This window comes from Ranitomeya variabilis, chromosome 2 (genome assembly GCF_051348905.1).
Source record: "Ranitomeya variabilis isolate aRanVar5 chromosome 2, aRanVar5.hap1, whole genome shotgun sequence".
Lineage (NCBI taxonomy): Eukaryota > Metazoa > Chordata > Amphibia > Anura > Dendrobatidae > Ranitomeya > Ranitomeya variabilis.
This window is the reverse complement of record NC_135233.1, coordinates 528,254,486-528,278,593: the sequence shown is the minus strand read 5'-3', so window position 1 is coordinate 528,278,593 and position 24,108 is coordinate 528,254,486. Positions and strand designations below refer to the sequence as shown.

The following is a 24,108-nucleotide window of genomic DNA, read 5'->3' as shown; positions in this document are numbered from 1 at the left end:
CCCCTTTGCAGAGAAACAGCCCCAAAGCATGATGTTTCCACCACCATGCTTTACAGTAGGTATGGTGTTTGATGGATGCAACTCAGTATTCTTTTTCCTCCAAACACGACAAGTTGTGTTTCTACCAAACAGTTCCAGTTTGGTTTCATCAGACCATAGGACATTCTCCCAAAACTCCTCTGGATCATCCAAATGCTCTCTAGCAAACTTCAGACGGGCCCGGACATGTACTGGCTTAAGCAGTGGGACACGTCTGGCACTGCAGGATCTGAGTCCATGGTGGCGTAGTGTGTTACTTATGGTAGGCCTTGTTACATTGGTCCCAGCTCTCTGCAGTTCATTCACTAGGTCCCCCCGCGTGGTTCTGGGATTTTTGCTCACCGTTCTTGTGATCATTCTGACCCCCCGGGGTGGGATTTTGCGTGGAGCCCCAGATCGAGGGAGATTATCAGTGGTCTTGAATGTCTTCCATTTTCTAATTATTGCTCCCACTGTTGATTTCTTCACTCCAAGCTGGTTGGCTATTGCAGATTCAGTCTTCCCAGCCTGGTGAAGGGCTACAATTTTGTTTCTGGTGTCCTTTGACAGCTCTTTGGTCTTCACCATAGTGGAGTTTGGAGTCAGACTGTTTGAGGGTGTGCACAGGTGTCTTTTTATACTGATAACAAGTTTAAACAGGTGCCATTACTACAGGTAATGAGTGGAGGAAAGAGGAGACTCTTAAAGAAGAAGTTACAGGTCTGTGAGAGCCAGTAATCTTGATTGTTTGTTTCTGACCAAATACTTATTTTCCACCATAATATGCAAATAAAATGATAAAAAAACAGACAATGTGATTTTCTGGATTTTTTTTTCTCAGTTTGTCTCCCATAGTTGAGGTCTACCTATGATGTAAATTACAGACACCTCTCATCTTTTTAAGTGGTGGAACTTGCACTATTGCTGACTGACTAAATACTTTTTTGCCCCACTGTATATATTTATACAGTACAGGCCAAAAGTTTGGACACACCTTCTCATTCAAAGATGTTTCTGTATTTTCATGACTATGAAAATTGTAAATTCACGCTGAAAGCATCAAAACTCTGAATTAACACATGTGGAATTATATAATTAACAAAAAAGTGTTAAACAACTGAAAATATGTCTTATATTCAAAGCCACCTTTTGATTTGATGACTGCTTTGCATTCTCTTGATGAGCTTCAAGAGATAGTCACCGGAAAGGGTCTTCCAACAATCTTGAAGGAGTTCCCAGAGATGCTTAGCACTTGTTGGCCCTTTTGCGTTCACTCTGCGGTCCAGCTGTCATGTCGGACGCTGTTCAGACCAGGTCGTTCGACAGACAGCGGTAATTCCGCTTTTGACCACTATTTGCTCATTGGCGTCGGCTAGATTTTATCTAGCTGTTCCGGGGTTAATTTATCTGATCCTCGGATTGGAAGCTGGGCCATGCCCATTGCCTTTAAATAGTTCTCCTGATCATTGGGCGTCGCCGATTATAGCTTCTGTCTTGTGGTTGTTATCTCGGTCTGGAGTGGAGAGCTGGTTGTTGGAGATTCGTTGCTGGTGGTGTATTTTCCTTTGTCTTATTTACTCCTTCCTATATTTGTATTTATTTTGCCCTGCACCTTTATAGTGTATTCCTGAGTGACTGCGGCGTGGTGTATATTTTCCTTTATCCTTGTCTGTGCTAACTGTGGGTATTGGTGTATTACCTCTTCACTGGGTGGTGGGTGGAAGTTTCAGCCTAGGGTTGAAACATGAGACAGGGTGAGGTTCGAGGCCTGGACATGCACACCATCAGTGTAAACTCCAGGTAGAGGGTCAGTCAGGATTTCCCTAGTCTGAGGGAAATTGCAGGGGCCCGGGTTATTAGCTCTCGCTCACCTAGTCTCCCCATGACATTATAATCGGCCCAAAAACAAAAAAGAAAAAAAAAAGGGTTTTTTTTGTGTGTTTTGTCATGGATCCCATGACTTCCATAACCCGCCAGTTGGAGGCGCTGTCCCTACAGGTCACTAAGTTGAGGGGGCAGTACAGCAACAGGGACTAGCAGTATCTAATGTGAAAGCTGGAGCGACAGGAAGAGTTGCTGAGACTAAATTCCCTTTGCCTGAAAAATTTGCTGGGGAACGCAGTAAATTTGTTTCTTTTCGTGAAGCTTGCAAACTATATTTCCGTATGCGCCCGATCTCCTCGGGTAATGAGGCTCAGCGTGTGGGCCTGGTGTTGTCATTGTTAAGCGGGGATCCCCAAGCATGGGCGTTTTCTTTGCCATCTGATTCTGCTGCATTTGACTCTGTGGAGAGTTTTTTTTCCTCTCTTGGAAAAATCTACGATGAACCTGACAGAATGGCTCTAGCAGAATCTAAGATACGCACTATTCGCCAGGGGGAGCGAGTTGCAGAGGATTACTTGTTATGACCCCAATGGCAGAGGGTCTCAAAAATACATACCAAGTCTGCAAACACAAAAAACCAGCTCATAGGGCAGTGGTAACTGGGCTGACCATATATCTAATCCTAGCACCACAAATAGCAGCAGCCGGGGAACGTGCCTACGTTGGTTCTAGACGTCTCGCGCCAGCCGGAGAACTAACTTACCCTAGAAGGGAAAAGATAGACCTTTCTTGCCTCCAGAGAAAAGACCCCAAAAGTTGGATACAAGCCCCCAACAAATAATAACGGTGAGGTAAGGAGAAAAGACAAACGTAAGAATGAACTAGATATTTAGCAAAGAGAGGCCCACTGACTAATAGCAGAATATAGTAAGATGACTTATACGGTCAGCAAAAACCCTATCAAAATTTCCACGCTGGATATTCAAGAACCCCCGAACCGTCTAACGGCCCGGGGGGAGAACACCAGCCCCCTAGAGCTTCCAGCAGAATCAGGAATACATTTAGTACAAGCTGGACAAAAAATAATAGCAATGCAAATAACCAAAAAACAAGGAAGCAAGACTTAGCTTAATTTTGCAAGATCCAGGACCAGCAGACAGGAGCAAACAGAAAGGAACTGATTACAACGATGCCAGGCACCAGACTGAGGATTCAAGAAGTTTATATAGCAACACCCCTGGACTAACGACCCAGGTGGGTGCCAAAACTGAAGAAAGACAATCCCAGAGTCATATCACTAGTGACCACAAGAGGGAGCCAAAAAAGTCTAATTCACAACAGTACCCACCCTTTAAGGAGGGGTCACCGAACCCTCACCAAGACCACCAGGGCGATCAGGATGAGCAGCGTGAAAGGCACGAACTAAATCGGCCGCATGCACATCAGAGGCAACCACCCAGGAATTATCCTCCTGACCATAGCCCTTCCACTTGACCAGATACTGAAGCCTCCGCCTGGAGAGACGAGAATCCAAGATCTTCTCCACCACGTACTCCAACTCGCCCTCAACCAACACCGGAGCAGGAGGCTCAACAGAAGGAACCACAGGTACAACGTACCGCCGCAACAAAGACCTATGGAACACGTTGTGAATGGCAAACGACACCGGAAGATCCAAGCGAAAGGACACAGGATTAAGGATTTCCAATATCTTGTAAGGACCGATGAAGCGAGGCTTAAATTTAGGAGAGGAGACCTTCATAGGAACAAATCGAGAAGACAGCCATACCAAATCCCCAACACGAAGTCGGGGACCCACACCGCGGCGGCGGTTGGCAAAACGCTGAGCCTTCTCATGTGACAACTTCAAGTTGTCCACCACATGATTCCAGATCTGCTGCAACCTATCCACCACGGAATCTACCCCAGGACAGTCAGAAGGCTCCACATGTCCCGAGGAAAAACGAGGATGGAAACCAGAGTTGCAAAAAAATGGCGAAACCAAGGTAGCGGAACTAGCCCGATTATTAAGGGCAAACTCAGCCAACGGCAAGAAGGTCACCCAATCATCCTGATCTGCAGAAACAAAACACCTCAAATAAGCCTCCAGAGTCTGATTAGTTCGCTCCGTTTGTCCATTAGTTTGAGGATGAAAGGCAGACGAAAACGACAAATCAATGCCCATCTTAGCACAAAAGGATCGCCAGAACCTGGAAACAAACTGGGATCCTCTGTCAGACACGATATTCTCAGGAATGCCGTGTAAACGAACCACATTCTGAAAGAACTAGGGAACCAGATCGGAAGAGGAAGGCAGTTTAGGCAAAGATACCAAATGGACCATCTTGGAAAAGCGATCACATACCACCCAGATGACAGACATACCTTGAGACACCGGAAGATCTGAAATGAAATCCATGGAAATGTGTGTCCAAGGCCTCTCCGGGACAGGCAAGGGCAAGAGCAAGCCGCTGGCACGAGAACAGCAAGGCTTAGCCCGAGCACAAGTCCCACAGGACTGCACAAATGACCGCACATCCCGTGACAAGGAAGGCCACCAAAAGGACCTAGCCACCAGATCTCTGGTGCCAAAAATTCCCGGATGCCCTGCCAACACCGAGGAATGAACCTCGGAAATGACTCTGCTGGTCCACTTATCAGGAACAAACAGTCTGTCAGGTGGACAAGAGTCAGGTCTACCAGCCTGAAATCTCTGCAACACACGTCGCAAATCAGGAGAAATGGCTGACAAGATTACTCCCTCTTTAAGAATACCAACTGGTTCTGCGACTCCAGGAGAGTCAGGCACAAAGCTCCTTGAAAGAGCATCAGCCTTCACATTCTTTGAACCTGGTAAATACGAGACCACAAAGTCAAAACGGGAGAAAAACAATGACCAACGGGCCTGTCTAGGATTCAGGCGTTTAGCAGACTCGAGATACATCAGATTCTTGTGATCAGTCAAGACCACCACACGATGCTTAGCACCCTCGAGCCAATGACGCCACTCCTCAAATGCCCACTTCATGGCCAGCAACTCCCGATTGCCAACATCATAATTCCGCTCAGCAGGCGAAAACTTCCTAGAGAAGAAAGCACATGGTCTCATTACAGAGCAACCAGGGCCTCTCTGCGACAAAACGGCCCCTGCCCCAATCTCAGAAGCATCCACTTCAACCTGAAAGGGAAGTGAGACATCAGGCTGGCACAAAACAGGCGCTGAAGTAAACCGGCGCTTCAACTCTTGAAAAGCTTCCACGGCTGCAGGAGCCCAGTTAGCAACATCAGAACCTTTCTTGGTCATATCCATCAAAGGTTTAACAACGCTAGAAAAATTAGCGATAAAACGACGGTAGAAGATAGCAAAACCCAAGAACTTCTGAAGACTCTTAACTGACGTGGGTTGAGTCCAATCATGAATAGCTCGGACCTTGACTGGGTCCATCTCCACCGCAGAAGGGGAAAAAATAAAACCCAAAAAGGGAACCTTCTGTACTCCAAAGAGACACTTTGAGCCCTTAACAAACAAAGCATTCTCACGCAAAACCTGAAACACCATCCTGACCTGCTCTACATGCGAGTCCCAATCATCAGAAAAAAACAGAATATCATCCAGATAAACAATCATAAATTTATCCAGATACTTCCGGAAAATATCATGCATAAAGGACTGAAACACTGAAGGAGCATTAGAGAGCCCGAAAGGCATCACCAAGTACTCAAAATGACCTTCGGGCGTATTAAATGCAGTTTTCCATTCATCTCCTTGCTTAATGCGCACAAGGTTGTACGCACCACGAAGATCTATCTTGGTGAACCACTTGGCACCTTTAATCCGGGCAAACAAGTCCGACAACAGAGGCAAAGGATACTGAAATTTAACAGTGATTTTATTCAGAAGCCGATAGTCAATACAAGGTCTCAAAGAGCCGTCCTTCTTGGCCACAAAAAAGAATCCCGCACCAAGAGGGGAAGAGGATGGACGGATATGCCCCTTCTCCAGAGATTCCTTGATATACGAACGCATTGCGGTATGCTCAGGTACAGACAGATTAAATAATCTTCCCTTAGGAAATTTACTACCTGGAATCAAATCTATAGCGCAGTCACAGTCCCTATGAGGAGGAAGAGCACTGGAGCTGGACTCGCTGAATACATCCTGGCAATCAGACAAATACTCAGGAACTTCCGAAGGAGTAGAGGAAGCAATAGACACCGGCGGGGAGTCATCATGAATTCCCTGACAGCCCCAACTTGACACAGACATTGCCTTCCAATCCAAGACTGGATTATGGGTCTGTAACCATGGCAGACCCAAAACGACCAAATCATGCATTTTATGCAGAACAAGAAAACGAATCACTTCCCGATGTTCAGGAGTCATGCACATGGTTACCTGTGTCCAAAACTGCGGTTTATTTTCCGCCAATGGCGTAGCATCAATACCTCTAAGAGGGATAGGATTTACCAATGGCTCAAGAACAAAACCACAACGCTTGGCAAACGACAGATCCATAAGACTCAGGGCAGCACCTGAATCCACAAACGCCATAACAGGGTAGGAGGACAATGAGCAAATTAAAGTCACAGACAAAATAAATTTAGGTTGCAAATTACCAATGGTGACAGGACTAACAACCCTAGTTAGGCGTTTAGAGCATGCTGATATAACATGTGTAGAATCACCACAGTAAAAACACAACCCATTCTGACGTCTATGATTTTTCCGTTCATTTCTAGTCTGGATTCTACCACATTGCATTAAATCAGGTGTTTGTTCAGACAACACCACCAGAGGATTCGCGGCTTTGCGCTCCCGCAAACGCCGGTCAATTTGAATAGCCAGCGCCATGGAATCATTCAGACCTGTAGGAATGGAGAAACCCACCATCACATTCTTAATGGCTTCAGAAAGGCCATTTCTGAAATTTGCGGCCAGAGCACACTCATTCCACTGAGTAAGCATGGACCATTTCCAAAATTTTTGGCAATACACTTCAGCTTCATCCTGCCCCTGAGAAATAGCCAACAAGGCTTTTTCTGCCTGAATTTCAAGATTGGGTTCCTCGTAAAGCAATCCGAGCGCCAGAAAAAACGCATCAACATTTGCCAATGCCGGATCTCCTGGCGCTAGCGAGAAGGCCCAATCCTGAGGGTCGCCCCGTAAGAAAGAGATAACAATTTTTACTTGCTGAGCTGAATCTCCAGATGAACGGGGTCTCAGAGATAGAAACAATTTACAATTATTCCTGAAATTCCTAAACTTAAATCGGTCTCCAGAGAACAGCTCAGGAATAGGTATTTTAGGTTCAGACATTGGACTACTGGTAACAAAATCTTGTATACCCTGCACACGAGCAGCAAGCTGATCCACACTTGTAATCAAAGTCTGGACAAGCACAAGCCACTCAGAGGTAAAGGGGAGGAAAAAAGAGAGGAAAGAAGAAAAAAAAAAAAAACTCAGACTTTCCTTTCTTGTAATCCCACTTCTGCAATGCATTAAACATTCAACCTTGGCTTGGCATACTGTTATGACCCCAATGGCAGAGGGTCTCAAAAATACATACCAAGTCTGCAAACACAAAAAAAAGCTCATAGGGCAGTGGTAACTGGGCTGACCATATATCTAATCCTAGCACCACAAATAGCAGCAGCCGGGGAACGTGCCTACGTTGGTTCTAGACGTCTCGCGCCAGCCGGAGAACTAACTAACCCTAGAAGGGAAAAGATAGACCTTTCTTGCCTCCAGAGAAAAGACCCCAAAAGTTGGATACAAGCCCCCAACAAATAATAACGGTGAGGTAAGGAGAAAAGACAAACGTAAGAATGAACTAGATATTTAGCAAAGAGAGGCCCACTGACTAATAGCAGAATATAGTAAGATGACTTATACGGTCAGCAAAAACCCTATCAAAATTTCCACGCTGGATATTCAAGAACCCCCGAACCGTCTAACGGCCCGGGGGGAGAACACCAGCCCCCTAGAGCTTCCAGCAGAATCAGGAATACATTTAGTACAAGCTGGACAAAAAATAATAGCAATGCAAATAACCAAAAAACAAGGAAGCAAGACTTAGCTTAATTTTGCAAGATCCAGGACCAGCAGACAGGAGCAAACAGAAAGGAACTGATTACAACGATGCCAGGCACCAGACTGAGGATTCAAGAAGTTTATATAGCAACACCCCTGGACTAACGACCCAGGTGGGTGCCAAAACTGAAGAAAGACAATCCCAGAGTCATATCACTAGTGACCACAAGAGGGAGCCAAAAAAGTCTAATTCACAACAATTACTGTTCTGAATTTCGTCGCTGGGCGATCAATACACAATAAAATGATCCAGCATTGCGGAGTCAGTTTATTCATGGGGTTTCTGGAAGGGTTAAAAAAGCCCTTCTGATGTACGAGACTCCTGCTTCTCTAGATTCCGCTATGAGTCTGGTTGTCCGCATTGATCGCCGTTTGCATCAGGGGGAGCATGAGACACCGCCTATGGGAGAGGGTTTAGGTTCACGTGAGGTTGCTGCAGGTGAGCCCACGGAGCCTATGCAAATCGCAGGGGTGTCACATGTGAAGCGTCGAGCCCCTGAGCTCAGGAAGCAGGGAGCCTGCTTTTACTGTGGTAAAACTGGTCATTTTATTAACATCTGTCCTCTGCTGTCTAAGAAAAACGCAACGGCGGAAAACTTCTAAGCTCAGAGGGTGTGGAGGAGACCAATCTGAGCTTATGTATATCCTCCATGGTGGTTTCGCAATGCATGCTCCCTGCTAAGGTTTTTATCGCTGGCAGTGAGCTGCCAATTACTGTTTTTGTGGATAGTGGTTCAGCCACAAATCTCATTGATGAGGAGTTTGCGCGCTCAGCAGGTTTTAGGATTGAAAAACTGTCTCATCCTATCCGCGTGGTCACCATCAATGCTGCTCATCTCTCTCAGGGGGAGATTACTGAATTTGTGGCTGAGGTGAAACTCCACATTGGGGTTCTACATTCCGAGCGGGTTACATGTAAGGTGCTCAGGAATCTTCCTGCTCAGGTGGTTTTGGGTTTTCCTTAGTTGTCTATGCACAACCCGGTAATTGACTGGAAAACTCAGGACATAATTCAGTGGAGCGAGTTCTGCCAGGAGAATTGCCTGGCCACATGTGTGGCTGCGGTGACTTCAAGCATTCCGGAGTCACTTCTGGATTTTGTGGATCTGTTCTCTGAGAAGGGTTGTTCAGAGTTGCCGCCACATCGTCCCTATGACTGTTCTATCAGGTTTAAACCAGGGGCCAAGTTGCCTAAAGCAAGGATGTTTAACATCTCCGGTCCGGAGAGACAAGCGTTAAAAGATTATATTGCTGAAAGCTTGAGCAAAGGGCACATCAGGCCGTCATCCTCGCCGGTGGCAGCAGGGTTCTTCTTCGTGAAGAAGAAAGATGGCGGATTACGCCCGTGTTTGGATTTCAGGGAGTTGAACCAGATTACGGTTCGTGATCCATACCCTATGCCACTGATACCAGATGTGTTCAACCAGGTGGCAGGTGCTAAGTGGTTTACCAAGCTTGACCTCATAAGAGTCCGTCAAGGTGATGAGTGGAAGACGGCTTTTAATACCCCTGAGGGTCATTTTGAAAATTTGGTGATGCCTTTTGGGTTGACTAATGCACCTGCAGTGTTCCAACATTTCATCAACGATGGGTTCTCGCATGTTTTGTGGAAATTCGTTATTGTGTACCTAGATGACATCCTCATATATTCTTGCGACCGTGATGCTCATTTAAATCATGTCAGGCAGGTGTTACAGCTTCTCAGAGAGAATAAGCTGTATGCTAAACTTGAGAAATGTGTATTTTCTGTTCAAGAGTTGCCTTTCTTGGGTTATATTGTGTCTGCTTCTGGTTTTAAAATGGACGCCGCTAAGGTGCAAGCGGTGCTGCATTGGGAACGTCCTGATAACCTGAAAGTACTTCAGTGGTTCCTTGGGTTTTCTAACTACTATAGGAAATTTATCAAGGATTTTTCCATCATTGCTAAACCGCTAACTGACATGACTAAAAAGGGTACCAATTTCTCCGTTTGGCCTGAGGCTGCTGTGCGCGCATTTGAATTTTTTAATAACAGTTTTGTTTCAGCCCCCATTCTTGTGCAGCCAGACGTATCAAAACCCTTTGTTGTGGAAGTCGATGCGTCTGAGGTTGGTGTGGGGGCGGTACTATCTCAAGGCTCATCTTTGAGTGGTTTGCGTCCGTGCGCCTATTTCTCCAAGAAACTGTCGTCCGCCGAACGTATCTACGATATCGGCAACAGGGAGTTGTTGGCAATCAAGTTGGCCTTTGAGGAATGGCGACACTTCTTGGAGGGGTCGGTACATCAGGTTACTGTTATTACTGATCATAAGAATCTGCTGTATTTGGAGTCAGCCAAGCGTCTGTCCCCCAGGCAGGCTCGCTGGGCATTGTTTTTCACACGGTTCAATTTTGTTGTCACTTACAGACCGGGGTCTAAAAACACTAAGGCGCATGCTCTGTCCAGGTGTTTTCCGGGGGGTGAACCTCGGGAAGATCCAGTACCCATCCTCCAAAAGGGTGTTGTGGTTTCGGCTCTCACTACCGAGGTTGAGGCTGAGATTGCCGAGGGTCAGGAGGAGGTACCATCTGAGCTTCCCATCAACAAATCTTTTGTACCGCTTCATCTCCGCTTAAAGGTTTTGGCGGAGCATCATGATGCTGTTCTGGCTGGCCACCCAGGGGTTAGAGGTACCTTGGAGTTGGTGTCACGTCGGTTTTGGTGGCCCAAGATCCGACAGGATGTGGTCTCATACGTGTCAGCTTGTACCATGTGCGCTAGGGCTAAGACGCCCCGCTCCCGTCCTGTTGGCACACTACTTCCTCTTGAGGTACCTAGTAAGCCATGGACGGAAATCTCCATGGATTTCATCACTGATTTGCCCTCATCAGCTGGGAACACGGTCATCTTGGTGATTGTTGATCGGTTTTCTAAAATGTCGCACTTTGTGTCTTTGCCTTCGTTGCCTAACGCTAAGACTCTGGCTCAGGTATTTGTGCAGGAGGTGGTCAGACTTCATGGGGTTCCGCCTGACATCGTGTCTGATAGGGGGTCTCAGTTTGTGGCAAAATTTTGGAAAGCATTTTGCTCACGGCTGGGGATCACGTTGTCTCATTCTTCGGCGTTCCATCCTCAGTCAAATGGTCAGACTGAATGTATGAACCAAAATTTGGAACAGTACCTACGCTGCTTTGTCTCTGATAACCAGGAGGAGTGGTCTACCTTTCTTCCTTTGTCTGAGTTTGCCATCAATAATCACTGCCAGGAGTCGTCTGGAGAGTCTCCGTTTTTTTGTGTTTACGGGCTACATCCTCAATTTTGTACCTTGAGTCAGAGGGGCTCTTCCGGCGTTCTGGAGGAGGATCAGTTAGGAGCACGATTGTCATCAGTCTGGAGGAGAGTTAAACAGCGCCTGTTGAGTGTGGGTGCTAGGTACAAACGTGTGGCTGACAGTAGGCGTGTGCCAGGTCCGGACCTAAGTGTGGATGACTGGGTGTGGTTATCCACAAAAAACATAAGACTCAAAATACTGTCCCTTAAATTGGGTCCACGGTTTATTGGTCCATTTAGGGTCACCGCCGTCATTATCCCAGTAGCGTACCGATTGGAGCTCCCTACGGTGTATAAGATACACAACGTGTTCCACAGGTCTCTTCTAAAGAAGGTGGTGGGTTCTGTGGACGTGGCGCCTATGCCACCTCCAGTCTTGGTGGATGGTAATTTGGAGTTTGAAGTCTCCAAGGTGGTTGACTCTCGTATAGTGCATCGCACTTTACAGTACTTGGTACACTGGCATGGTTATGGGCCTGAGGAGAGGTCCTGGGTACCAGCCTCGGATATTGATGCAGATCGGCTGGTCAGGTTTTTTCATTGTCGCCATCCAGACAAGCCGGGTCCTATAAGCCGTGAGGGCCCTGGGGTCCCTCGTAGAAGGTGGGGTACTGTCATGTCGGACGCTGTTCAGACCAGGTCGTTCGACAGACAGCGGTAATTCCGCTTTTGACCACTATTTTCTCATTGGCGTTGGCTAGATTTTATCTAGCTGTTTCGGGGTTAATTTACCTGATCCTCGGATTGGAAGCTGGGCCATGCCCATTGCCTTTAAATAGTTCTCCTGATCATTGGGCATCGCCGATTATAGCTTCTGTCTTCTGCGTTGTTATCTCGGTCTGGAGTGGAGAGCTGGTTGTTGGAGATTCGTTGCTGGTGGTGTATTTTCCTTTGTCTTATTTACTCCTTCCTATATTTGTATTTATTTTGCCCTGCACATTTATAGTGTATTCCTGAGTGACTGCGGCGCTGGTGTATATTTTCCTTTATCCTTGTCTGTGCTAACTGTGGGTATTGGTGTATTACCTCTTCACTGGGTGGTGGGCGGAGGTTTCAGCCTAGGGTTGAAACAGGAGACAGGGTGAGGTTCGAGGCCTGGACATCCACACCATCAGTGTAAACTCCAGGTAGAGGGTCAGTCAGGATTTCCCTAGTCTGAGGGAAATTGCAGGGGCCCGGGTTATTAGCTCTCGCTCACCTAGTCTCCCCGTGACACCAGCTCACCCCAAACCATCTCGATTGGGTTTAGGTCTGGTGACTGTGGAGGCCAGGTCATCTGGCGTAGCACCCCATCGCTCTCCTTCTTGGTCAAATAGCCCTTACACAGCCTGGAGGTGTGTTTGGGGTCATTGTCCTGTTGAAAAATAAATGATGATCCAACTAAAGGCAAACTGGATGGAATAGCATGCCGCTGCAAGATGCTGTGATAGCCATGCTGGTTCAGTATGCCTTCAATTTTGAATAAATCCCCAACAGTGTCACCAGCAAAGCACCCCACACCATCACACCTCCTCCATGCTTCACGGTGGGAACCAGGCATGTAGAGTCCATCCGTTCACCTTTTCTGCGTCGCACAAAGAGACGGTGGTTGGAACCAAATATCTCAAATTTGGACTCATCAGACCAAAGCACAGATTTCCACTGGTCTAATGTCCATTCATTGTGTTCTTTAGCCCAAACAAGTCTCTTCTACTTGTTGCCTGTCCTTATCAGTGGTTTCCTAGCAGCTATTTTACCATGAAGGCCTGCTGCATAAAGTCTCCTCTTAACAGTTGTTGTAGAGATGTGTCTACTGCTAGAACTCTGTGTGGCATTGACCTGGTCTCTAATCTGAGCTGCTGTTAACCTGCAATTTCTGAGGCTGGTGACTCGGATAAACTTATCCTCAGAAGTAGAGGTGACTCTTGGTCTTCCTTTTCTGGGACGGTCCTCATGTGAGCCAGTTTCTTTGTAGCGCTTGATGGTTTTTGCAACTGCACTTGGGGACACTTTCAAAGTTTTCCGATGGGCATCGCGATCTGGGTCCGGTGCCTCCCATCTTCATACGATGATGTCCTCTTCTTTGCTTCCTGCCGTGGCTCCTGTAAAGGCATACTTTATCTGCACTGTTGAGGGCAGCATAAAGTACTGCAGTGCACAGCAGCCGGGAAAGGTCAGAGAGGCCAGTCGCCTGCACACTGCAGTACTTTGCTCTGCCCTCAACAGGGCAGATAAAGTACGCCTGTGCAGGAGCAGCGTCAGGAAGCAAAGAAGATGGGAGGTGCTGGACCCGGATCGCGATGCCCATCGGACCAGACCGAACCAGGACCGCCCCTGGGGGCTTATCTACAGCATTAGAGTGCTGTAGATAAGCCCCTGATGGCGGTGACCATATCTTATAGGTGAAAATTGGGGTGACAGATTCCCTTTAAGGGTATCGTGTAGCGATGTGCCATACAAGACCGCAGAAGGACATCTGCAGAGATGAGCTGTGGATGTGAAAAGTCATCATGGTGTCTGGACAAGATGAACAAGAATAGACTGACCCCAATCAGAGACAACATCAGCTATAAGATACCTGTATGTAAATGTTTTTTGTGATACTGACTAATTATATTTATATTTATGTTAGGAGCATTAAAGATGTTGTCCATGTTTGTGATGAGTCTTCAGTCATTCTATGTGACTTCAGACTTCTGAATTCTCAGTGCACACTGCATGCTGGTAGAATTCTCTCATGCCATCGATTTGCATATATGCGGTCACTTGCTGACTAGACATGAGTGGCCTTGTAAGGCGGCTAGGGTGGTAGTCGTGGCAACGGGCTGTAGTGTTTCCACACCCTGGTGCCCCACAGATGAAATACAATGTCCCTTCTGCTGCATTTGCAGCGTGCACAGCAGTACACTCACATTCACTGTCCGAGTCCCCTGGGTTTCTTTCACTCTGGCTACATATCCACGAATTCCACAAACCATCTCAGAGACAATGTCCTTTTTCAACAGTTCAACTTTACTTAGCAGTAGGGTTTCCATCACAAATGCAGCACAGTGTACACAGAGTGGCATCTCTCATGCTTTCCCTGCCTTCCCAGCAACCTCTATTCCTTCTGGCAGTCCCTGCCTCGCTTCCGGCAATCCTTGCCTCATTTCTGGACAATCTCTGTCCTGTCCGTGCCTTTAGGCCCACCAGCTTCCTACCATTCCCTTGTCCAGCTTAAAAGAAAAAGGTGCCAGGCTCCCTGTCTTAGCTTCACCTGCCCCTGTCATAGACCCCAGATCCTCTTCGGGTTGGTTTCTATTCAAGCTGGTGACTGCCTGCACGACACTAAGCCTGGGGCCTCTTCCTGCCTTAGCAGCCTTATCCCCATGGCTAGCAGACTGTCTTTCTTCACAGCTGCATCCTGACTGCATTAAGCCCTAACCAGGAAGTGCCTGCCTATTTTCCCCTGTTTCATGCTGCACTGCCCTATAGCCCCTCCCTACTGGAAAACCCTTATGCTAGCTAAACCTAAGCTAATATTCCTATTCCCTATCTCTGATGTGCCCAACTAATCAAACCCCACTATTTTCCTATGCTAACCATTATACTATCCCTACTTCTATAAGTATATCAAATACATCACAGTACATTACATAAACAAGACAGCACATTACATTAACATTAGCAAAACGACATGGTGCCACATGGAATACATGTGCACAGTGTCCACAGGGGGAGACACCTGACTGACTGTCACCCCCTTACAGCCTCACTCAATGAAAATGAATTGAGTGAGGCCGGACAAGTCTACTCAGAATGTGACCAGAAGTATACAAATCTCATACTTGTGCTTACATGACCGTCCACTCTTGCCACCAGCAATGGAGAATCATAAAAGTGTGCAGTGTAGGCACTGTGAGAATTTAGAAGCCCGCAGTCACCTAGAAGTGACTGCAGACTTTTATCTCAAACCTGGAGAAGCTCTTTAATTATAAAATGAAGCCTTGTAGCATGCCAATTGTAACAGCGTGTATTATAATATACTCAGTCAGGATTCAGCTCTGCTTGCAGGTTCCATCAGTCATCACCTAGCCACTTTACTCAAGTGCGATTTTCAATCTTACAGTCACGTGACAACTACCTTCTCTTTCTGCTTCTCAAATGTGCTTGGGTGCGGTAGGCACCAAACTGTATTCTTGCCCTGTGTGTGGGAAAACCTAGATACAGCTCTGCCACTTAGCATTACTTCTAGGTGTGGATAGTGCCATTCACTGTGCTCCTCCTGAGCCTTTACAGCAGCACATGGAGGCTGTACTATAATCTGATACCTCATAAAACAAAAAATGTCTACTGGTGCAGTTGATATACTCTGGAATGTATCTAGCAATATATTTTTTAAAATCATTACTCATCAGTCTTAATACTTAAGTAGTTATTTGGCATTTTGTCTTCCACTCTCCTTCCAGTTCCCAGGAATGCAGATCAGGCAATTTACAATTCCTCTCTTCCCATTCGGGCTACCTTTTTGGAAAACGTAAGTCAATTACAACTCTTCACTGCTGGCCATCCAGTAATCTAACCCTATAACCATAAAGAACTTGTCAGCTGTCAGCTGGGGGCATCAGACATTCAATAAGTTTACAGTACAGTCACCAAGGCAACATATTACATGCTAACTTGTAGAAAAAGTAAAAAATAATGTTAAAACATATCTGTGAGTAATGTTATCATATCAGTAGTAATAACTCATTGATGGAGTAAACATGCCCAAATAAAAAGGTACAACGTCATACAGAGGTTGGTTTTCTTAGGTATTTTTTCTTAGAACTATGAATAAGATCTATCTAGTTCGAAAAGCGTCAGATCTACTGAATTAACAGGGCACAGTTCCTAGGCACTGACCCTATTTTTTCATGCCTTTTAAAGAAATTATAATACATTTTTGTTTTTAACCACACTGTCTTAGATCTGTTGCTGGATACTCACACCTCTATTGCTTTGTCTAGCTGCCGACACAGCTGAATCCTTGCACTACCGGAGTGCTCAGTTCACATTGGTAAACTTGAAAAACTTTTTTTATTTCACTCGCTCATAGAAGTATTACTTTATAGGTGCACTATATGGTGGCACATTGCACTTACCGAGATCCCATAGGCTCTGTGTGCTGCCATTCAGGGTCTGTACTCTTTTCTCAATTACATGTGCACGACACATTATTCGCCACATTGTAGTAGATTTCACCCGTTGCAAAGCAATAGGTGAAATTCAAAGCAGCACAAAAAATCTTTTCAGTCTCTTTTATGCTCACAAAGATTTATTTTCTCTACATTTGAAACTATTACGTATGTTCACTTGGTGAAGTTCATTAGATGTAGTTAATTGCTACCGTGAGAAATCAGGACATTAATTTACACTTTGCTCATCAAATATTAGAAATGTAAATGGGAACTGTGCAGACAAGAAACTTTGCATAAATCAATATACCATACAAGCAAATATAAGAAATCTTGAAATATATAATAGAAATCTGCTTCTTTCTCAACTTAACAGTATAAGCCACATCTTCCCCTCTACCCTGAAATATACTCTGAAAAAAGACAGCTAAAATCCCTCTTGATCAAGGTATGCTGGACTGCCAGAACAAAGAGGTTATTCTTGGAGGCTAGGGCTACATGTCAACTTGTGTCACTTGCCACATTGTAACATTAAGTGTAACCATTTCCTATGGCATCATGTTGTGCGCTGCTGCAACTGGCACACAATTACAAATGTTTTCAAATGTATTGAACCTTCTGTCACTGGTAGCTAGTCGCAAGCGACGTACTTACCGTTGTCTTCAATATAAGCTACATGTGACATGCAACTCACCTGCAACCTTGTGGTTTTATATATAGCAAATCCAAAGTAGTGATTGGAGAGTATGCTCGGCACTGCTCAAGACTCGATCGAGCTCGATATCCCCACGTTTGGAACCTGATTTTCAGCCACTAAACATGCGGGGATTACCTGTCAATCACAATAATAGGGTAGCCATGTTGGCTACTGGCATTACTGATTGGCCAAGCCGCATGTCATTGGGTCTATGTAAGACTCGGTGCTGCGATTTTCCTCACATTGTACGTGGAAATAGCTTATGAAGAGCTGCAGGAGAAGTGACAGTGTGTTGGACAGCGTTTATCTACCTGATATATTGATATATATGCAATATTAAACTAACAGCCTTTTTTAGGGCTAATGCAATTAGATTCTACTCTATAATACTGAAGTTAGCTGCATTTTAAACCTACAGCCAGGCAAAGTCGTGTGTAATAATGGCTGTAACCTGGTGGTGGCTCTGAAGCTTGGCAACCTCACACATGTACCATGACTGGCCCACATGCTTAATTTAGTTTCTAAAAAGCTACCCTGATTTGCCTGAACTATGCCCATTTCCCCAAGTCAGTTACAGCTGCTGGCAGGTTGGCAGTGCTGCAGCAGTGCTTGCAACTGCCACCTCACCAACTGATTTGCGACCTGCTCACACACTAGAACTCAACATTCCATATGTTGGCAAGGCTTTGTGAGCAGCAGAGGGCAGTAGTTGAATACCAGCTATATGCCCGTCAGTATTCCAACTCAACCTCTGCACATAACTGACAAGTGGCAAGGGATGTCTGACTTCTTTGCAGTACTCCAAAACTTTGAGAAATCAACCAAGATGGTGAGAGGCATGACTATTCCACTACTGCGTAACTATCCCATTTCTGTATCTTCTCAAACGCTCGCTGCTCACATTGAAAGATTAAGTTTTGCATGTAGACGGGATGGCGATGGAGGAAGAAAGTAGACAAGGTGATACTACCCAGCTTTGCCTCATCTCACCTTCTCAACACAAACTGGGTGATAATGAGGAGAAGGAGGAACAGGAGATGGTTACCTGCACTACACAGGCTACTACCAACACCAGCTTCTCATCTGTTCAGCATGGATGACCTGAAGAAGAGGAGGAAGAGGAGATGCAGAGTTGTCCTCCTGACTACAACTCTTGACTGTTGGGAGTCTGACACACATGGCAGATTTTATGTTCCGCTGCCTTTCACATGACCCTTGAAATATACGCATTTTTGGCACCACTTATTACTGTTGTTTAACCTTCTCGATGCCCACTACAAAGAGAACTTTCCACCTCTCCTTCCAGTGACAGAGAGGGCTAATAAAATGGTGCAATACCAGAAGGCCTTAGTAGAAGAATTGGCTAAAAAATTCCCATCTGACAACACTGGCTGCAGAGGTCAGAGTTCTTTGGACAACCAAGGAGTAGAGGAGGGAGACGCACAACAGATTCAACAGAGGCAGGGGAACACTATTAACGATCTGAGACAGTTTCATTACACCCTCCCAGCAAACAGTCCATGATTTGTGAGGTACTCTGACAAGACAAACTTAATGAAGATGGTGAAGAAGTACCTAGTCAATGGCACCAGCGTCCTCCGTGATTTCTCTGTGCAGTAGAACTATTGGATGTCCAACCTGGACATGTGGCATGAACTGTCCGGGGGTCTAATAACTACTAGGTGCATTCGCCTGTCAAATAAAAATGCTGACAGGCTGATTCTCATCAAAATGAACAAGGCCTGGATTGGCCAAGACTTTGCAAGACCACCGGATGAGGGCAACGGAACATAAAGTCAAATAATATGTTCATTTTTTAAAGGGTGTATTCCCATGTACGCATTTCCACCCAAACAAGGATATACATTTCTTGTTTTGTAATTTTTAGTTTCCTCCTCCTCCTCCACCACCATACCACAATGTCATGACTAATTTTTCAAGGTTGTCTCTGATGCCATACTATATAATTTTTAACCCCTTCACCCCCGGAGCTTTTTCCGTTTTTCGTTTTTCGCTCCCCTCCTTCCCAGAGCCATAACTTTTTTATTTTTCCGTCAATTTGGCCATGTGAGGGCTTATTTTTTGCGGGACGAGTTGTACTTTTGAACGACATCATTGGTTTTACCATGTCGTATACTAGAAAACGGGAAAAAAATTCCAAGTGCAGTGAAATTGCAAAAAAAGTGCAATCCCACACTTGTTTTTTGCTTGCCTATTTTGCTAGGTTCACTAAATGCTAAAACTGACCTGCCATTATGATTCTCCAGGTCAGTACGAGTTCATAGACACCTAACATGACTAGGTTATTTTTCACCTAAGTGGTGAAAAAAAATTCCAAACTTTGCAAAAAACAAAACAAAACAAAATTGCGCCATTTTTCGATACTCGTAGCGTCTCCATTTTTCATGATCTGGGGTCAGGTGAGGGCTTATTTTTTGCGTGCCGAGCTGGCATTTTTAATGATAGCATTTTGGTGCAGATACGTTCTTTTGATCGCCCGTTATTGCATTTTAATGCAATGTCGTGGCGACCAAAAAAACGTAAATCTGGCGTTTCGATTTTTTTTATCATTACGCCGTTTAGCGATCAGGTTAATGCTTTTTTTTATTGATAGATCGGGCGATTCTGAACGCGGCGATACCAAATATGTGTAGGTTGGGGGTTTTTTTTATTGATTTATTTTGATTGGGGCGAAAGGGGGGTGATTTAAACTTTTATATTTTTTTTATTTTTTTCACATTTTTTTTTACTTTTTTTTTTTTTACTTTTGCCATGCTTCTATAGCCTCCATGGGAGGCTAGAAGCAGGCACAACGCGATCGGCTCTGCTATGCAGCAGCGATCATAAGATCGCTGCTACACAGCAGAAATGCCGGTGTGCTGTGAGCGCCGACCACAGGGTGGCGCTCACAGCCACCGGCGATCAGTAACCATAGAGGTCTCCAGGACCTCTATGGTTACAATGTACAAGCATCGCCGACCCCCGATCATGTGACGGGGGTCGGCGATGCGCTCATATCCGGCCGCACGGCCGGATGCGGTAGTTAAATGCCGCTGTCTGCGTTTGACAGCGGCATTTAACTAGTTAATAGTGGCGGGTGATCGCGATTTCACCCGCCGCTATTGCGCGCACATGTCAGCTGTAAAAAACAGCTGACATGTCGCGACTTTGATGTGCGCTCACCGCCGGAGCGCACATCAAAGCAGGGGACCCGACATCTGACGTACTATTACATCAGATGTCGGGAAGGGGTTAAAGGCATACCTTTAAAATCATCTTACATATATATATGTATACCCCCCAGCAGGGCTGCCACTGGGAATTTCAGGGCCCCATACTGGCAAAATTTCCAGTCCCCCTTGAGACTACGCCCAGGCTCAACCACCACTCCTCGAACCTTCCACAGTTCCACCGCCCTCTCTTGGAAAAACTCCACTTCTGCACCATGTCCTCACCAATCACACATTAACAGTTCCAATTGAACATTATATCACATACATAGCCATCAGCTTTAGTTTTGGCCAAAAGATTTTTTTAAGCCACAACCACGACAAGGTAGACTCTTTAGGCCTGACCCTACTCTTCTCTAACCTATTAAACATTTCTTAAAATATCCAATTCTTTTTTTAAGTACATTTTTATTTTTCTATAAGGGAATCTGTCAAAGTAATTTCTTTTAAATGAACAATAATCCAACATAAAAGGGACAAATACCGTCACACCATAACCAGACTACATATTTCCACTACAGTTATCGAATACTACCACATAAAAGGAACAAATACTGCTACACTGTGACCAGACCACATATTACCACCACATAGTGAATGAATAATACCACATACAAGGAACAAATACCGCCACACCATGATCAGATCACATACTACCACCACATTGTGAACGAATAACACATACAAGGGACAAATACCGTCACACTGTGACCAGACCACATATTACCACAACATAGTGACCAAATACTAAAATCATGATCAATAAAAAAACCCACAATACTAATATTACCATAAGTGCAATTATACACAGGAGCTCTGTACATAGCATACGTTATAATACAGGTAATGCAGTGATCATCAGTGACATTATAAACAGGGGCTCTTTATATAGTGTACAGGTAATACAGTGATCACCGGTTAAATTATACACAGGAGCTCTATTTATACTGTCAGTGTACCAGTGACATCTCTAGTTGAAGTCCTTCATCTCCGTTTTTCTCCTTCATCCTGCGCAGATCACCATCACTTCTTCCAGCCAGGACTCGTCTCTACATTAAATAACACAGTTATCTAGAGCATTGCTTCCAGAGCACATTTCCCAACTTCTACACTATGCAACTGAATACAGACGTGCACACACCATTAATATATTATTAGTTATTATACAACCCACGATTACAAATATAAATTGCAATCCACCACTGTGCCCCCACTATCTATACATGGCCACTTTCCCCAACCAATAAATATATAAATTAATTAGCAAATTTACTATTTCCCCCAATTCATTACCAATCACACTTCGTCATCCTGAATGCCCCACACTCTGCACCTCTCGCTCTCCCGATTTATTATATTTATATGCACCCCTCTGCACTAATTCATTATGTCATGTCCTCTCTCTCTCCCACACCCACCATCTAATCATCATTTACTCTTCCCCTCCCCCAATTCATCATTTGTTGTCTCCCACTCTCAATTCATCATTTGCTTTCCCCCTTCACCCATAAGTCATCATTTGCTCTCCCAACCCCGCTCCCAATTCTTCATTTGTTTCTCCCCCTATTCCAATTCATCATTTGCTTTCCCCTCAATCCCAAATTTGTCATTTGCTCTCTCCCAACTCCCAAATCATCATTTACTCTCCCTACACCCACTTTCAATTCATTATTTTCACTCTCCATACCCCACTCCCAATTCATAATTTGCCCTCCCCATCCCAAAGTCATTTGACCTCCCACCATCCCACTCCCAATTCATCATTTGCTCTCCCCACCCCCAATTCATGTCTTGCTTCCCGTAAGACCATTTAATTCATTATTAAAAAAAAAAAGTTTTCTATACTTACCTCTCATATTATCCCCTGCATCTCCACTTCTGGACTGGCATCCTGGCGCCCTTACATCACATAATCGCGAATGTGCCATCACCAACATATCACAGAGGAGGCAGAGGAACTCCCATGGAGCCACACAGTTGTTTTCATGGCCATGAGAGCTCAAGCTTCCCTGCAGAAAGTTGTATGCCGCTTGTATCGGAGCACTGGCACACGACAACCTGACGCTCAGTAAGCAGAATCACAAGAGGGGGCCCCGCTCTTTACTTCTGTTTGCTGGGCCCCATACAGCAGTAAGGGCAGTCATGTATCGCAGTGCCTTCTTCTAATTTTTGTCAGGCCTTGAACATAATGCATCGGATTTACCATTCTTGGAGTCCCAATCATTACAAATGTTAAAACAATGTTTTCTGAGGCCCTCCTCTACATCTCTTCCAGGGTGTACTGCAATCCCTGTGTGATGAACCCACACCTCATCACCCCGCCTGATGTCACTATTATGTCAGAAGGATCACATAATGCGGTCTCCCCACTCCCCACCAATATGATGTTCTACACCCCCTGAGGACACATAAGGTCAGCTCGGTACAGTTTTACACAGACACCCCCTGTCAATATGGGCCCAGGGAGGAATGCGGAGTGATAGGATGTGACCCACACAGTCATTGATGTGGCACCACACTCACTAACAACCCTGACAGGCTGAAAGGCTCCTTTTACTAGCACCAGTGAAAAAGAGTGCAGCCAGCTCAGTAGGACTGCCACCAGTTCCACATTAAATATAAGCCCGGTTCGTTAACGGGATTATATCGGGCCAGAAACCAGCCCCGGTAGCATGTAAAGGTAAACCCAAGAAACGGACATGTGGATTCATGGTTCGAGATAAAAGAGCAGCCCAAAGTTTAATTAACCTTGACTACTGTTTTTAAAATGCTGACTAATCTTGGGAGGTCAAGCTTAAAGGGAAGGTGTCGTGCTTTTAGTTTTTGGATTAATAATTATTGATTATATAATCAATTATTTTTAATACAAAAGTAAATGTACTACTTTCATACTTTTTTATTTATTCACTTTTACTTTTACCACTGGAGGCTGCCATTTTCATTAGTGTGGGTGTATGTGTCTGGGCACGACACTTGCACACCTCACTTACGGCAGCCATGGGCATAGGAGCCAATGGTTGGACTCCGACCGCATCTCTTTCATTGAGGCCGCTCCTCCTGCCTCTCAGCTGTGACTTGGGCACGCCCACTGAGCTGCTACGTCACAGCTGGGGGAGGAGATCGCAGCCATTTTGTTGTTTATTTTCCTCTGTCATCGCACACACAGCTCAGTGCATGCAATGGCAGGAGCTGCCAGGGAGAAGCTGCTTCTGAGGGTCCGAGGTAAGTATCTGCAGCGAGGAGCGGTGATTGCAGCCTGTACTTAGTATTACAGTACAGGCTGCAATCACTGCTCACTGCCGACCTGTTCAGAGCACAGCAGGGAGATTGTCACACTGCTCTGCCCTGAACAGGATTCAGCACATCCTGGGAGAGGACGGAAGGTAAGTACAGGGTTTTTTTTTCTTATGCATCTACCACTGCTACCAGCCCCTATATACCACCTACCACTGCTACCTGCCCCTATATACCACCTACCACTGCTACCTGCCCCTATATACCACCTACCACTGCTATCTGCTCCTATATACCACCTACCACTGCTACCTGCCCCTATATACCACTGCTACCTGCCCCTATATACCACTGCTACCTGCCCCTATATACCACTGCTACCTGCCTCTATATACCACCTACCACTGCTACCTGCCTCTATATACAGCTATATGAAAAAGTTTGGGCACACCTATTAATCTTAAGCTTAATGTTTTATAAAAATTGTTTTTTTTTGCAACAGCTATTTCAGTTTCACATATCTAATAACTGGTAGGTCTTATATAGAGGCAGGTAGCAGTGGTATACAGAGGCAGGTAGCAGTGGTAGGT

The 24,108-nt window shown here is 45.4% G+C and overlaps 1 protein-coding gene across 1 annotated transcript in view; it reads left to right on the top strand.

Annotated features, from left to right (window-relative positions):
* LOC143803871 (uncharacterized) overlaps nucleotides 1-24,108 on the top strand; it is an 86,142-nt gene that overhangs the window by 42,163 nt on the left and 19,871 nt on the right. The window contains exon 5 of the mRNA XM_077281633.1: nucleotides 15,650-15,717. Within this exon, the coding sequence (XP_077137748.1) occupies nucleotides 15,650-15,717 (68 nt within the window). The remainder of the gene's footprint in view (nucleotides 1-15,649; nucleotides 15,718-24,108) is intronic.